At 41.0% G+C, this 17,915-nt stretch overlaps 1 protein-coding gene across 1 annotated transcript; it reads right to left on the reverse strand.

Annotated features, from left to right (window-relative positions):
* Positions 1–798: 798 nt before the first annotated feature.
* Positions 799–4,995, reverse strand: LOC146516770 (transcription factor Sox-10-like). Its single transcript, XM_085163201.1, has 4 exons — positions 4,857–4,995; positions 3,852–4,513; positions 3,200–3,471; positions 799–2,959 (listed from the first exon to the last, which is right to left on the reverse strand). The coding sequence occupies exons 2-4, from the start codon at positions 4,289–4,291 to the stop codon at positions 2,172–2,174; spliced, it is 1,500 nt and encodes a 499-aa protein (XP_085019327.1). The 5' UTR covers positions 4,292–4,513; positions 4,857–4,995; the 3' UTR covers positions 799–2,171.
* Positions 4,996–17,915: the final 12,920 nt, after the last annotated feature.

Raw genomic sequence — 17,915 nt, forward strand, 5'->3', positions numbered from 1 at the left:
TTTTAGCGCACTCCTTCACATGCCCCCTTTTAAAAGCCATTCAAGGTTTGTTTTTCAGTTTTGTCATGGCCTGGAGGTAGGCAAAAAGCTGGAACCATGGCTGCTTATCTGTTTTTTTTCTCATCTTGCCCACAACATGATTTTAAGAGTGTTTATTCTCCAACTGGTAGGATTATTTTAAGATGCCATAATTTAAGATTAATCTAAGACGCCTTTGTGTAATGTAACAACTTCTCTTGGGCTTGGGCTGCTCTTTTCATTTAAAACTCCCACTTCCTTATTTTGGCGCATGTCTGCATCACCCCCAACGCGGAGAGAGCAATGAACTTGACCTTTGAATTTTGCGTGCCATCTGAATGGGTTTAAACTGCAGCTGAGTGTGGAGGCAGGGAGGGAGCCTCAGGTGGAGAGGAGAGGGTAGAGTGAAAGGAAGGCCATGTACAAAAGTCCGAGTGTACGCTGGTTACTGAGCTGAAATTGGCCTTGCCTCTGACTCTTTACACCCACCCCTTCTCTCTCTTTCTGTCCCTTGCTTTCGTTGAATGGCTCTCTTTGTCTTTCTCAGTAACACGCAGTCCCCAGCCGATTAAATGTGGGGGAATTAGTAGTCAATTTTAGCCTACCACACACACAAACACACTAAACAGCTTATGGTGGTGGGGCTCTGGTTGTGTTGTTATTACAGTTCACACGTCAGCTGCGTGTTTTTAATTAATTTCTACTTTTTTTCACCCTTCACTTGCTTCATATGTTATACCTGAACCACTACCACTGTATTAAATCACTCTCACACAGGACTTTTGTTTCTTTTTATAAATAAATTGATTTAATAGATGACAACAATAATATTTCAACATTGCTTTTCTGGTAAGGAAGCAAAATACTCAAGTGAATGTATAGCAAACACTTTACAAAACTATCCAGAATTATACAAAATGGAAGAAACAAAGGTGTGACACGATGCATTATTACTTACATAAAAATATCAACTATGTGAGAAAAGGGTCAGTATAAAATGATAAAGTATGTGTCACGTAATAAAGATGAAGCTGTGGTAATGACCATTATTCACATTGGTAAAAGGGGGGAGAGGGCGCAACATAGGATGAAAGTGTAAAAACAAAAGCGTGGCTTTGGCCCACATGTGGAGCAGAACGGCCGTACATGTGATTCTAATCCTTAAGCAGGACCCAAGCTGGCCAATTATCTTGAGAGATTTGGTTGAGACTTTGCACTTATAGATTTGAACTCTGTTAAAGGTGGATCAGGAATCTTTTAGGCACTTAGTAATCAAAAAGAAAAGTGGAAATTTGCTTTAGTCACCCATGTATCCAGTCATATTTCTCCTTTGCTGTTGGCACAAAACAAACAGAGCTGAGGTAAGTGTCCGAGACTGAGCAACAAGTCGAAATGCATCTTTTAGAGCTCTCTTTCCCTCTCTTTTTCCTATTTTTCCCCTTAAATGCTTCATTGATCACTTCAGCAAAGTTAATATAAAGGCAGAACAGTGATACAGTGAGACTGCACTATCTACAGAGAAAGAAAAGTTGCAGCTATCCTTTTCCGGCCATGAAAAAACAACCCCAGGGATCATCGAAAGATGTCTTTTTTTTTACCCCCCAAAAGCAGTGGTGCAGATGTAGATGTGTAATATCAAATCAAACACAATAAAGTTACACCCTAGGATATCCACAATGACAATAAACTTACTACTCATATAAAATAACACAAAGACATCACAAACAACCTTTAGTTTGGTTAATAAATTCTGATTATGTCAGTCTAAACCCAGCACTTCTGGGTCAAATCGGAGTCACTCATCAATCCATTTGTCCACTTTCAACGTCTCGTTCACTTGTCTATCTTTACACCCTTTCCTGTATGTCCCAACCTACGAAATTTTTGATGGCACATGTTTGTTAAGTTTTCTTCTGGTTTTGATTGGCGGATGACCCAGGAATCACACTCTATACTGTGTGGGTATTTTTTTTAACTGTTTAAGGCCCCATGGATGCACATTGCATTATACTGACTAAAAAAGTAAAAACTTCTAATATAACATCGATATGGCACGGGCATACACACACGCGCGCGCTCACACTCACATATTTTGCACACACACAGATCCACTCACACACTTCCCATATTTCCTTCTGCTCAGCTGGTCTCCCTCAAGGTCTTGTGAGTGTGGTGTAAACAGGCTGCTCCCAGTGAGTGGGGCTGTGAGAGGGCGCCACGCTGGAGGGGTCTCCTATGGTAGTGTACAGAGGCCTCTGTGTAGGGCCCATGTAGGAGAAGGCTGAGTACAGCCCAGGGGCTTGGCTGGAGTGGGCATAGTATGCCCCGGGGGCCTGGTGGTCTCCGTACTCAAACTGAGCTCTGGAGGCCAACGATGGAAATGCGGAGCCATAGTGAGGCAGGCTGAGTGGGGTGTAGGTGACATGGGTGCCTGAGGAGGGAGAGGATGAGGCTTCGGCATAGTGGGTACCAGAGACAGATTCACTTTTGATCTGAGCCTTGGATGGGTCAGAGGAAGATGGGGAGGCCTGAGGCTGTTGTTGCTGTTTGGACAGCCAGGCGGAGTGCCCGCTTGCAGCAGCCAGGGCGTAGGCGTAAGACGAGGCCGAGGATCCAGCTGCAGGAGCCCCAGTCGCGCTCTGAGGGTGACCATTTGGAGGGAGGTACTGGTCAAACTCGTTCACGTCAAATGGCTCGATGTTGGACATCACCTCATGGCTGATCTCGCCGATGTCCATGGTGCCAAAATCGATGTGGGGTTTAGCACTTGAAGATGAGGGACCACCGGATGACCCTTCAGCTCCAACCCCAAGGGCTCCCCTGGGCCCCCCTGATCCTCCAGGCGCTCCTGCTCCCCCCTCCCTCTTGGCATCTGACAGTTTCCCAGACTGGAGTTCTGTCTTTGGGGTGGTAGGTGGAGTTGGCGGGCTGTGACCCTGACCTAAAAGAGAAAGAAGGAGCAACATGATAAGGTGAACTTTGACATCAGATACAAAAAGGCTTTTGTTTGTTTGTTTGTTTTGTTTGTTTTACCTGACTTAAGTTATATTTTGAAATTACAGCATAAATTAATACGTTTCGAGATTTTTGATTGAAAAGTTTTGAAATTTTGGATCAGGTCTCTCGCAACGTGAAAATAATAATATCACTAAGACATCCATAGAAACGGGAAGACACCTACCAGCAGGATGGTGGTGATGATGGTGGTGGTGGTGCAGGTCACCCAGTGGAGACCCAGCCCCGCCATTGTGCTCAAGATGCACAGTCTTGTAGTGAGACTGGGAGTGGCTGGCCTCCCCTTCCCCCTGGCTATCTGACTCATTAGAAGGCATCAGTTTGCCATTTTTGCGTCTCCGGGGCTGGTACTTGTACTCCGGGTAGTCCTTCTTGTGCTGTTTTCTCAGCCTCTCTGCCTCCTCAATGAATGGCCTCTTGTCGGTCTCATTCAGTAGCCTAGGGGGCAGAAAAACAAGGACTAGTCTTATATTGCTTCCAAGTTCATTTTGAAAATATTTTATTAAAATATGTCTGAAGATTATAAATATCTCCTGCTTTCCGAATCATGCGTAATGCATAAATATCTTTTTTTCTTTACTTCTTTGGGTTAAAATCTGTTTGTTTACTTTTAAAATTCTCTCTGTAAAGGAGAACAACAGAAAAACACCAAGTTTTTATTTCTTTCCGATTTAATACCAAACAACCACAAACTGAAGCGCAAACATTTTACGCTTAAATTCAGCACCGGTACATCCTTTACGCACAAGAAATGTGCCGCTTGTATGGCTACACTGTTCCTTTTTTTTTTTTTTTTTTTTTTTTTTTTAAATACAAACCTCCACAGTTTGCCCAGTGTCTTGCTGAGCTCTGCGTTGTGCAGGTGGGGGTACTGGTCCGCGAGTTTCCTCCTCGCCGCTTGCGCCCACACCATGAAGGCGTTCATTGGCCTTTTGACATGGGGTTTAGCTTTGTTTCCGTTGTTTACGCGCACCGGCATTGGCACAAGTGTCCAGTCATACCCGTCCAGCACCTGACTGACCGCCTCCCTTATGCCGATCGGGAAACGATCGTCCTCTTCCTCTTCCTTGGCTCTGGGTCTGCCTCCATCATCACTGCTGCCGTCCGCGACACAGAGCGCGGTCAGCTGCTGCTGCCCCGTCAGAGGTGAGTCCTGGCCGGGCGTGGCTCCAGGTTGAGTCGGTGACAGTGAGTGACCATCGTCTGACCCTGCGGGACTCAGCTCCGCCTCGGACAGGCTGTGCTCCTCGCCGGACATTTTTCCTTTTCAATTTCGTTAAATTATAGGACAATCCTCAAATGAAAACTTTGCCACAGAACTAACTTCTCGGAGTAATTAAATGGTTTCAAGTAAATGTCCGGGGTGTCAAGGATCCCAGTTATTGTTGACTCTTCTTAGGCAAAGACATACTGCTGCGTAAAAGTCTCCAAATGCTTTCCACCTTCAGCTGGAAATCCTTTACAGCAACAGCGGCTAAATCTAAAAACCACACAGACACAAATTTGTTAAAATGATCATTTAAATTTTGGTCCGAAACAAAAGAGCTGATTTATTTAAAGATAAACACGTTAAGTTACTTAGCGGGACTAAATGTGATAAGAAAGCGACTGAAACTGAATTTCTTTTCGATAATGTCAAATAAAATTCCGCCGGTAAAATATACACATATTGTTATTATCATTATTATTATTATCATAATTAATAATCCAACTTAGACCATACAACGTTTAATAAAAATAATAATTACGCGTTTGGCAAAAATATTAATATCAAACATTCACTTTTATGTATGAACTCTCATTTTTAAAATTACATAACTTACCAATTTAGATGTCCAGTGGTTCAGCATGGAAGTGTGTGTGGCTGACTGTAGAGCCGATGAATGGCTGCTCTGTGTGGCAACACCGGAGCTTAAAGAGCGCCTTGTGAGAGGGACAGGGAGAAAAAAAAAGTGATTGAAAGTGGAAAACATTCCCAGAGAGGCAGCATTCCAGCACAAGCAGCCCCGCCCTCCCAGTAAGACTCTGCTCTGATTGGTCCTCTAATTATCCCACTGCTCTCCGATTGGGCGGAAGCCACGTAGCGTTAATGGCCGTCTGTCCATCACTGCAAGGTTTCCAACGGAGAAGAGGTGAGATTTTTACCTTGGAGAGGCTTAAATGACTGTACAGTGCGCCCATTTACAGGCAGGAGAAGGCCAGCTTTGTTGGACGTGTTGACATGTTATATCAAACAAATAAACAATCATGAAGAGAGTTATTGCCCCGTGCGGTTCCTGAAGAAAAAGCACCAAATGAATTGTAAAGTTCAGTTCAGACTGAACGAAACTCTACTTACAAAAAATTATCTTACAAATTTGAGAGATTTGGGTAAACAGAAGTTCGGGAAGAAAATCCACAGAAAAGAAAAAAAACGCACGAACGCCAGTTTAGGCAGGATGTGTTGAACGGGTTTATGGATCATGAAATCATAAACGTTATGCTAAATAATCATTTTGAATCTATATTTGACCTCATAATGATCACACAAAGCGTCATTACCTTTTTTTAAGGTATCTCCTTATTCCTCGTAGTATTATCTGCAATTCTTAAAACAGTCACGAAATTTATTCTATTGATTTGTATTCGTGGATGCGACTTTAGAGGGGAGGGGGGAACCCAGGAATCTGAAAGCAGGGATGTCTTGAAATGATTTGAAGTTAGTTGATATCTCAGATATTACACCTTTACTTGAAATAACCTTTAACTTTTGAGTGTTATACTTCATAATTGAAATGTCAGACGAGAAATCTATCTTTAAGAGTTATTTACGCTTCTATCTGCGTGAAAATGCGAGGGACAGACAAAAAGCGTTAAAGACACCTGGATTTAAAATGATAATAATAATAACAGATAATCTCAATAAATAGTGACATCTCTAAAAACAACCTAGGTGCTATAGTTATTGTTATGATTTTAATCTAATGTTGCATTCTTCGTGTCTCCTTAACCTCCTCTTCCCGTGTCCCGCTCTGCGTTTGTTCGCGTGTTAGGATCTATTTGTAGGCTGCAGGATTGAAGGCCGCGATTTTAATGCATGATGGGAAAGATAGAGAATTGACTTAAGCAGCATTTGATGCGCAAATGGACACACACACACACACACACACACACACACACACACACACAAAATGAATGCAACAATGACCCCTGTGTATCCTTTTGCCTCTCATGTTGAGCCCGACTCTCAGTTTTCTCCCTCTCTCTCTTCTCTCTTTGCTCTCTTTGTCTCCATCTCAGGTGAATTGTAGCCATGTGATCAAACGCCCAAGCCTCTATCCATTAACCCTCGTAAATGAAAAAAAGGGGAACAAAAAGCAGTTTTGTGCTGCAAACATGGAGAAAAAAATGATAACAGAGAGCGATGTGTGCGTCTTTCTCCCCTTATGTCCTAGCATTGACACTAGTCGCGCACACATAGAAAATACTCCGCAGCAGACGGGGACACATGGATCTCTCTGTTTCTCTCCCGCTCCGACACTTTGCTATCTTCAAACACACACTGCGGCACCTGGATATCGGCCTCGGAGGTGCTAATGGTAGGAAGTTGATGTTTGGAGAATGACGGGTTGTTAGTCGGCGGTGTGGTGGTGCTGATGGTGATGGTGGGGGACACCTACCTCCATGCTGCACCCCATCGACCAGCCCTCAACGCTCGGACTTGTGGTGAGGCCTCCGAGGTTTGTGTTGTTGTTGTTTTGTTGTTGGTCTGCACTAGAAAGAAAACGTGACCCGATAGTTGCTGCTTAGTTTTGTTTGTTTGTTTGTTTTCAAAAAAGAAAGTGATCAAATTTAGATTTTGTTTGCAATTTTCACATCAGCCCTGTGCAGAAGAGAGGGATGGGGAAAGTTGTGGTTTTACGGAGAGTGTTTAGTTAGTGCAGCTGGATGTGCACGGCCCCCCAGGGAGTATGTCTGAAAGAACCTTGAGGTTCCTGTGTCGCCAATTTACCAGAACGCCATTAAAATAAAAAGCAGGCAGTATCACGTTTGGTCGAAACCACATCCAGGTAATAATCAAAGCTTCTGCTGCTCGTTGAGGTGTATCTGATCATCTCAGCGCAAGGCACGTCTCATTAAGTCCTTATAATCAGCGTAGATTATTGCTACTAACATTAAGTTTCTGGAATCTGTGACGTTTTTATGTTTTATGTACTCCGTGAGTTTATTTATTATTTAACTATCGCGTTTTATGTTAAACGATGCAGAAAATATAACGAGATTATTACAGCCGATTTGAACAAAATTTCCTCTTAAGATTAAAAATAAATAAATAAAATAAAGAACTTTCTGCCTCTGGTTTTATTAGGCATGACAAAAAAAATCAGACCAAATTATTTTCATAATTTATGACTACATGTGCGACAAAAGCAAATGCATGATTAATTTCTATCGTAGAAAATAACCGAACCAAATGTTTCTTTATTTTTTGCCACACTGAAACAAATTTAAAAATCAAACTTCAATTAGTGATAGGAAATTATTATTTTATTTTATTTTTTAAGTGACTATACAGGCAATAGGTAAGTATTTGACTAATAATTCAACTAAAACAAATATCTGCCAGGCTGCTTAATTAAATCAAGTGTCAAATGTTTAACGAAGCCCTGTGTTTCGGTCTGAAAACTCATCACTATTTTACAAATGAATGGGCTTTTAAAAATAAATAAATATGTGCATGAAACGGACTGTATTTTAGTTTTGGCGCTGTGTACAAATTTGTTCATCGGTTTTAAATTTAACAGGCCCCAGAAAGCAGCTGAAACCCACCCCCACGCCCATTTGGATTAAACTTTGTGGATGTTCACTTGGATAAAGTCTTTTTTTTTTTTTTAAGTCTTTTGATATGCAGCGGAAGAAAAATAGACCGATAATTTATTTAGATAAACTCAATGATTTTGAAATAACTTTACACATATTAAAAAACAATTACTCATCGCATGGATTCTATTTGTATTTTAGATGTGATTGAATTCAGTTAAAACTACGCAGGAAGTCGATCTCCTTTAATTTATTGGGGGCTGTCTGCAGTGCCAGCTCTGATTCACTGTCATATAAAGGGACAGTATTTTATAGCATTTACGACTTTTACTTTTCTTCCTCTTCCTCTTCTTCCTTATACTGAAGCTTATATGCTTCACTTAAGCTTTTCCCTACGTGCAACCATGATATTTGGATGTGCGTTAAAAGTCCCCTTTTAAAAAATAGTCAAAAACTTAAAAGATTCTTAAAAAGCAAAGGTTTAAAAGTCATGTGGGGCTTTGTAAACATCTAATGTCAAGACCTCGCCTATTACACCTGCTGCTAAAACCAAAGATCACCTTCATCTCTTTAGAGCTGACTCATTTTTGCACAGATAAAAAACAAAACAAAAAGACAAACAAACAAACAAACAAAACAAATGAGAAAGAGACAAATTTTGTCTGAAATCTAAACTCCTCATGCACTTCCTGGCATTTTATATGTCCTGTGTGAAACTCTCATGAGCCGCGGGGCAGCTGTAACTATTTAGAAAATAGAGCTCACATGGTCGCATCAGTCCCTGCGCTAACCTGCCATGTGACTGCAGTAATGGCCCTCTCCATGGCTGCACAGACCACTGTGTCACAAGAGCTTGTTTCCTGTGGCTCCTCGGGGAGAGGATGGCAGGACGAGGTCCCATGATCAGCAGGGAGGTCAAAGATCCTCATCAACAGGAGGCGGGTCAAAGAGCCATTCTTCAGGTGCACACTGAGCATTTTCATGTATGAACAACATGAAGCTGCTTCAGATGAGTTTATTTCTGAAGAACCTTTTCTTTTGGGTGTTTCGTTTGTTTGTTTGTTTTTTGTGAAGACAGTAATTTAGATGGTCAGGTGGTGGGAGGACAAGGAAAGTAGGAAAAGAGAGAGCACCCTCCAGCTTTGGCCGTAATACTTGAACGGCTCCCAGGGGGAAATTCCTGAAATCTGATGATGGATAGAGAGAAAAAACAAGAGAGAGGAAAACAGGCAGATGCAGATAATATGAGAGAGAGAGTGTGTGAGAAGGATGCAGATAAGGAAAGCATGCACAGCGGTCAAATATTCACATGCTGGGTCACATTCTGCATCAAACTGGTGCATAATTGATGGAAGGCATTCATTCTGATGTCAATAGGCACATTTGGCCTGAAATGAATGGCGTCATTTGTTCCGAATGATGGCAAATGTAGAAAAAAGAAGAAAAGAATCTGAAATTATATTTCAGAAGTGGCACATTTAAGCCGTAGTTTCGTATTTCACCACAAAATATTCCTATGAGATTGAAGCAGTCTCATATGTTTGGTTCCTCTGTGTTTTCTTACTTAGTGCAAAATGTGATTCATAAACACTCTTAGTTCCTCTGAGAGTCTTTACCAAAACACAAAAGAACAGTCGAGGTCAGTGCATTAGCTTGGGGATTTCCAGCTCTTAAAGTAGACTATCAATAAAACTGAACATCATGTGACTCCACTGTCAGTAGGTCTGAGACCTGTACAGTGAAGCGTAGCATGTTTTCTCTCTCAGAGGTTTTCTGAGTCAACAACATACAGTGGTAACTGACTTTGTGACTGGATGTCAGACGATTGACTTACATGTTGACTGAAAATGTGGGGGAAAAAGGGGTCATATTGAGACTTTGAGCAGGTCATGATCATAGGGTCGTTAAGCTTGTTTTTAGGGGCTCTGTGAAGCCGGTTAGATTTGGACTTTCTTCTATGGGGTGGCTCTAAATCGTACTTTTACAGACTCCGTGGCTGCAGGTGTTTTCTGCATCCATTTCTCGACTGATTTCTCAGGAGATGATAATGCAGCGACACGCCATCCGTAGGGATGAATAAAATAGATTCTGCTATCTGGCCTCTGTCAGTCCTTCTTCACCCATTTTCACCCAGTGAATTAGTGCAGCTGCACCACACTTAAATGGGTCTCCCTCTTTTTTCTCTGGGAGTGTATGTGACCGGGCATGAATCCTCTCTTTGTGCTCAGTCTGCAGAGTTTCCCCCCCTCTATAGTTTCTTGCCTTCTTCATCTTTTTTATTTGGGGAAAGAGGGGCTTCGGTTGCGATGGCGGCAGCACTGGTGAGGTGGTGGCAGCGGTAGGGATGGTGGTGGCGGCAGCAGGGACGAGGAGGGGAGGACGGGGGGGAGCGGGTAACTTGTTGGACCACATTCCTGTGCAGCTGTGGAAGCTGGTGCAGGGTGGGGGCTGGAGGGCAGAGCAGGATCATCATTGCATTGCAGGGCATCATGAATGGTCTATTGTTTGGTGGTTTGCTGTGTCCGCATCTCTTTGCACAACTTCAGCCTGATTGAGAGCAATGGGGGGAAACTAAATGAACAACAGGGCGACCAAGGAAGAAATCTACAAATTATTTGGTGACTTATATGAGACGAGGCTTGAGAAAAACACATTTGTGACTCAGACGCAGGAGGTTGCCGAAACTCACAGCGTAATGATGATGGTGATGATGAAGATGGGGATGATGGTTATGCGGACAATGGCGGCATTCATGGTGCAAATTTATGACGGGTTTGCCCCTCAGTCATACGTGCCAGCACAGTGTTCAGTCATGCATTTATGTGCAGTGTTATCTATACTCAAGATTCTTCCCTGCAGTCCTGCAAGGACCAAATCTGAGGTTGCCATCAATGTTTTCTTACTTAATATGAGAATCACCCTTTTATCATTTTTTTACTGTCACATTCAATTAATCGCCCTGCACTTGTCGACCATATGAACATGAAACTCTGTTTGCCATACATACATGTTTTATTCTTACACGTTATGTCTGCTTCTCATTGTTTCTTTGGAGTTCTGTTAAAATTACAAGACGTCGAGATAAGGCTTAAGTTGAGCAAAAGTAAAGAAGATTAGGATCAAATGGACCCAGGCGAACTCAGAACTCAGGTATCTTTTAATCTCAGAGGTTTTCATCAATCAGCGTATCTAAGGACAAGCGAGAACTTTTAGCTGCACACTACAGCACTTTGTTTTGGGCCGTGATTCTGTTTACAACAATGTGTGAAAGCACAAGGAAAGAAATCACAAGGGGACATCATTTTAAAAACCTTTAAAAGAACCCTTCATACACTCAAGCCTATTTAACCTGTTAAATAAAGCATTTATGACCAATAAAGTGCCATATGTGTTGAAGAAGAACCAGTGCTATTGAAGCCAAATCAGTGCATATTAAAGAAAAAAGGACATTAAATATCAAATAGACAGTCTCCTTAAGAAAATACAAAAAAACTTGTAAGACTAAAACAAATTTCCTTTTTTTTTTTTACATGAAAAAAAAAAATCAAAGCTAGTTTTTATCCCTTCCTGCTCTGGATTAGGGTGATTTCAGTGTTCACATACTCAGAATTGCATTCAATATGAAAAAGCTGGAGGTCCTCTTTGACTGAAAACAACGGGATAGACCTTTGTTTGTGTTTATCTATGAAGCCCTCATGAGAGAGTCTTCCTATTGCTACACTGAAGACTCTTCGACTCTTCAGTTTCTATGCTTTGACCGCCTGGAAGTAAAAAAAATTACACTAAAATGAATTTCTGTAACTCAGTTTGAATAAATGAAACCATTACGATTCTATCTGTTTTACTCGAGATGCCTCTCATATTTTGATCTTGTTCTTTAATTAATTTCATTTATATATTGTGTTGTTGTTTAAAGTGTAAACTTTACTGTTTTTGTGGATTTTAAACGATCGTCATGGTTGGGACAGAGCTAGCCCTGATTTGTTTTAATTTAAACATTCAGTAAATTAATCCAGACCTGCCTGTCTCTTCAAAACCACAAAAAAAAAAAAAGACAAAAAAGTGGAGCACAACAATCAGTCACTGTTAAACCAGAACACATTATTAAATGTACCTCATAATTTCTGATTTTTTTTTATTCCCCTTCCAGCTCCAACACTTTCTTCTCAAGTTTAGATGACTGTAAAAATGAAGACAACTCGGATGTATGCTATCATTTGTGTGTTAATTGATCTTAAACCACAAATAAAGCAATAATTTTTATGAAAACAAGAACATCTGTGTTTTCATTAAAAAAAAACAACTTTTGAAATGCTATCAGGGACAGTAACTCAAATATAGATTTTATGACAACTTGTATGAGAAAGAGAGAGAGGTAGAGAGAGAGACAGGGGAAAAAACAGGAGAGAAAGCGGCATCCACTTTCCAATCATGAGCTCCTCTCAGAACATTTAATTACTGTGTGTGAACGAAGGAGAAAGAAGGAAAATGCCCGAGGGTCGGAGCAAAAGATGACTGCATGAAAGAGTCTGTTGTTGTCTGAGCAGAGGAAGGGAGATAAAAGGCAACAAGACAGAAAGATGGATGGGATATTTAGTGGTAGAGAGTGAGAAATATGGTGATTTATTATTTATTCCTCACGTCTGTCATTTTTTACTTCTTTCTTCAACTCTTCTTTTAAAAGCTTGAATTTTTCCACAGTTTAACAATACCAGAGGACTCTGTGAACGTATGTCGCAAAGACTGCAAATAGCAGAGAAATTTACACTAGTCAGAAACCTCTGAGCACATGAGTAGGATGTGTAAAAGCCTGGAAAACAGCCTGACACACAGACAGTGACAGCAAGTGGGAGATGTACAGATATCAGAAAATCTGGGACTGCCTGCAAAAAAATGGACAAGATATTTCAATTAGGAAGTGAAGCAGCACTCATCTAGTTTGACATTTTGGAAAGCTCACTTATTCACTTTTCTTCTGGGAATTAAATTAGAAGAGACATACCTCTCTTATATATTTGTCCTTTCAGAATCAGAGTGCACAAAGGAGCCAGTTAGCTCAGAAAGAGTGTAGACAGGAGGAAACTGCCAGCCTAGCCCTGTCCAAAGTAGTTTAAAATTCACATGTAGTAGTTAAGAACAAATTGTGGGATAATCTCAGAGATTTCACAGTTTAGATTTGAAGTAAACCCAACATGTGGTGTTGTAACAGAAATGCAGGATACATATAGACAGACTGACAGACAGAAGATGCAGGAGACAGACAGAAGCATCCAGAAGATGTTTGCCCTGTGGTGCTTCCAGCCTGGTTCAGTCAGGCCTCCTCTGCTGGCCTGAGCTGCACACAATGCTCCTCTGTCCCCGCAGCGAGCTGCTTCACAGCTCAACAACGGACAACAGCTCATTATGGAATCAAAGATCCCCCCAGCCACGGCTCCCGGTGCCTGAATACTGTCCCCCGCTGAGGGCACACACTGTCACCAGCTCCGTCGCACAGCCTGAGGCCGCAAACAGCCAGTGAGGCCGGAGAGGGCATGCAGATATGCAGGGTGTCATGCACATGAAAGCACACGCACACACTCACACGCTTAACCTAGACGAAGAGGAACACACACCACCTTATTAGACAGGATCCTAGTCAGCCATTAGCAGCCTTAACAAAGGTCACGCAGGTCACCCAGCTGCTCTCCCTCACGGACACTGATGACAGGGGATGTGACGATACGGATAATTAACCAACATCAGAAAACAGGCTGATAGACAGACAGGGTGACAGCAGGGAGAGAGGAGGACTGCAAAGAGGGGAAATATCTCGTTAGAAAGACAGGAGAGAGCATCGGTTTTCACCTGAAGGACACTGAAAGCATAAGAAGGAAATAAAAAGAGCAGCAGGGGGGAAGTAGAGCACTACTTATTTAATGAGCTACTCAATGGCAAGAAGTCCCCATACAGCAAAAACAGGAAGAACAACAAAACCCTGTTTAATTAAGCTTTCACTGAGATGCCGTGACCTTGCTCTATGCTTTAAAGTCCATTACTACTTTTGTGTATTTAGCAGCTACCTAGATTCACACTTTTAACAGCATCTCCCGAAATAGAAAGACTGCGAGTCTGCTCCAAGGATGGTCAACTCAACAACAACTACTTCATTTTTTAAAGCTTGATTTGGATTCAGATTTGCAGATAGATAAATTATAATGTGTGACGTCATGTGCGGAATTTGCGAGGTCAGATGTTGGATACTTGCAACAAAAAGTTGCTCTTTATTAACAACACTTTTATTTAGTAAACACTTGCGTATTGTATAAAAGCACAGCTGTCACACTGAGGTCTTGTTGAAGCGTGTACAGGAAATATGATTAAAGCAACTTAAAAGTGATCTGGACTTCTGAGCTTTCCTTTAAGACAGGCTACACCTTACAAAGGAAAGTGTGACCTTGGTCATGACCAAAACCCTGAGAGTATATGTGCCACCTTCTCTGTTGTTAAATGGGATTATTTAGCCCGATTCTATAATAGTGAATCCTTTTTACTTTGGTGGCAGGTTGAACGTCTCTATAAAATTTCTGTCTGTCACTGCTTTCTTTTTTCTTTGTCCATGAACTCCTCTTAGACCATGAGGAGTTGAGCATTATAATTATATATTTATAATTTATATCTACAAAAATTGGTTTCAGGTTGCCTGGCAACCACCAAGAATATGATAAAATGACCTATTTGTTTTTAACCTTTTAGAACCTAAAGCAGTTTATTAGGAAATATTGTTGTTTTAATTTCATGACAATAAGATCTCCTTTATATCCACAAAAACTGGAATGTACATGCCTGGCAACCACCTAGCAACAGGCTGAAATGACCCATTTTTAGCATATAAACAACAGCTACCATCCCCTCTTTTTTTCTCAATGTAGTTAAGTAAAGTTAAGTATAGCAGTTTGCCGACAGCACAAACAGGCGTGGGCACGTACTAGTATTCAAAAGACATAAGCGCTTCCAACAAGTACTCTTCACTTTAAAATCTTAATATTTTGCTGGAGGATTCTCAGTTCAATATCTGTGTTTTTTAGCACCTTTTCCGATGAGAAAAAGCACATATTGGGTCTAATAAGTTTTAGTGGCAAGTTGGCTACCCATGACAGAAATCAGGGAAATCTAAACTGAAAATCCCAAGATGTTTTCCACATTTCTACCCAGCTGATCCTCTTCAGGGCCTTGTGTCTTTGATATGACTCCTTGGAGACGTTGTGAACCTCAGATTTTAAGCCACTGTGCTAAATTATTCCTGTGAGTGATCACCCTTTAGAGAAACCACCTGTTTACTCCAAGGTTTTTAATCACATTTTAATAAACATCATGATAATAACAGTGTAGTAATATTACAGCTCTTTCCTCATGGCTTCACTGTTCAATGTCGCAGTTCAGCCACATGATGGAGCCTGCAACCAAGGAAATTCCTACAGATTCGCTTCAGTTCCTCTTGATGTTTTAAATGCTCTTTATATATTTTACTTTGTTTTTCTACTTTTCTATTTCTTTATGTCTTTATTTCAGTAGTATCCAAAGTATCCTTTCATTCCAGTCTACGATTTGTCAGGCTGAAATCTGACCTTTTCTCTGTGACTCTGTGAAACGAAAACACAACCAGATTAAAAAATATTGCATGTGTGCCACTGCAAAGTGCTCATCCTTGTCCAAATGTAGGTCTTGTAGGTGAGATTGATGGAGGGTTTGCCCTTCATATCACGACTGAATTAGCCTGCCTGTGAACCCAAGGGGCAAAGCTACATCTAAGTCCCCATCAAGAGCACATGACAGAGGACTTTTTGGCAGATGTGATGGTATTTGGTACTCACAGTGGTTGCTGGTCCTGAATCTGGTTGTTCCATTTTGCAATCTCATTTTAATCTTCTCATTTGGATTTTATTTCAAAATAAATCTTATTGTTACTTAACATATGTCCACAGGACTCCCCAAATCGTAATACTGCTTTTTGAGAATTGTTTTTGTCCATTTATTTTGTTAAAAAATAAATACAAACCACTCTGCAGGCTTTCCAGTCTGCGTGAACCAATTCTGTTTTCTCACTGGAAGAAGGCTATTAATTATCTGCTGCCTGTCATTAATAATGCATTGTGATGATGACCAAATTTTAGTCTTAGCAATTGGTTGATTAGTGCTAAAATTCACATTAAAGACTAATGCTGTTGATCTTATCATGTGAGAATATAACTTTGAGAGGTTATCTCTTTATCTAAGCCTATAACATATATATCTAAATTATTATCTCCCATGTCTAAACTAATTTGTAATGTTAAAACAAGTTTATACAATGTTAGGCTGACATGTCCCAGCAAAAACTGTAAACAAGGTTCTGTTTTTTTCTGGCTAGTGACATCATGATATACCTGTAGGAGTTAGGTCTGTGGAGTCACACGGTTTTTGATGGGTGCAAAATGGAGTGGAATATGAGAGCAACTTAATATATTTGTTGCATAATTTCTTTGTTTAAGTAAAAATTTTAGAAGAATGTATGGGACTCAGAAGATTTATTCCTTCGTGTCATATTGAAAGCAGAGCACACGCCTGCTCAGTAGGCCTCAACTCTTCCACCTCTAGTGCCACCGCCTCACTACAGATCACAATATTGTCAACAAACATCATAGTCCACAAAGACCCCTGCCACTGTCAAAAAGAAGGGGCTCAAAGCAGATTCCTGATGTAATCCCACCCTCACCTTGACTTCTACTGCACACCTCACCGCTGTCTCACAGTCCACATGTCCTACACCACCACACGTCTCTGCCACTGCTTTTGCTTCCTTATGCTAAGATCACATCTGCAGTGCGTTTTCCTGACATGAAGCCATACCTTTGCTCACTGATGCTCGTCTCTCTCCTTAACCTAGCTTCTTGGTTAGGCTCATGAGGGCTATCCCTCTGTAGTTTCCACAGCCCTCACATCACCTTATCAGTGTATCAGTACACTTCTTCATTCTTTAGGGATCCCCTCACTCTCCAGGATTGTTTCAAACAATCTGCTCAAAAAGTCTGCTGCTCTCTCCCCTAGACATCTCCATACCTGCACAGGTATGTCATCTGGACCAAGCGCTTTTCCACTCTTCAACCTTAATAACTGACCTCACTTCCTCCTCTTCTTCCCTTCCTGGTTCACTAACCTTCCTCCATCTCTCTCTCTCTCTCTTCATCCATCAGCTCCTTAAACTAAAAACACATATATAAAATCAAAGTAATTTATACTCAAGTTTAAGTTAAACTTAGACTATATTCACTAGATTTCACCAGCAGCAACCAAATTTTCATCAGAACAAAAGTCAGCTGGTTCTGAAACCTGATTGGTAGGGGAGACCGGGGATAGTTGTAACATTTTTGACATTTCTGTCTGTAAATTGGAGCTCTTTTAAGGTAGTGTATTCAAAATGTAATGCAAAGTATTTACATGTCTCGGCTATTAAATAGTGCAGCTATTTTCTCTGCAGCACAATTACCCATTGCATGGTATGGCCTCAAACACAAAGAGTGAAATGTTACAATTAACCCCATAGTCTGGGTTAGTTGTAACATATCCTGGGGTGAAATGTAACACAATGAAATAAGGGTACTAACAAAACATTAACATGTAATCTTTGTTTATTCAACACATGAATGCACTTAGAGCCATTTATGTAGCTGTGTGTGTGTGTGTGTGTGTGTGTGTGTGTGTGTGTGTGTGTGTGTGTGTCTGTGTCTGTGTGTCTGTGTGTGTGTGACAGAATGGAGAAATTGAGCTTTTGAACATATGCCAACCCCCCAAAGAAGACAAATTGTGGAATTTTCTGCAACTGAATATTTCATTATTTGGTTGGTCTTCCTTGAGTTTGGCCTCATTGGCTCAGTGGGCATTATAACCTACAACTCTTGCACCAATTTTGAACATAACAATGACGCTGAAAAAATGTAGTTGTTCACCAGCATCGCAATTCCATTACTTTTTTATCATGGCTTACCTTGGTGTGGTTTGCAAAGTGCTTCAGAAAGATGAGGAAATCTGTTTCTTGCCCCCGTCTTGATTTATTTCCACTACCAGTA

The sequence above is a fragment of the Neolamprologus multifasciatus genome, chromosome 6 (assembly GCF_963576455.1).
Source record: "Neolamprologus multifasciatus chromosome 6, fNeoMul1.2, whole genome shotgun sequence".
Lineage (NCBI taxonomy): Eukaryota > Metazoa > Chordata > Actinopteri > Cichliformes > Cichlidae > Neolamprologus > Neolamprologus multifasciatus.

Bases quoted from the DNA above. Each gene is read 5' to 3' on its own strand.
- LOC146516770 (XM_085163201.1), bottom strand. From the start codon at position 4,291: ATGTCCGGCGAGGAGCACAGCCTGTCCGAGGCGGAGCTGAGTCCCGCA. The intron at 3,472-3,851 runs GTTTGTATTTAA...TCTGCCCCCTAG, and splicing joins ACACTGGGCAAACTGTGGAG to GCTACTGAATGAGACCGACA. The intron at 2,960-3,199 runs GTAGGTGTCTTC...TTTCTCTTTTAG, and splicing joins TCATCACCACCATCCTGCTG to GTCAGGGTCACAGCCCGCCA.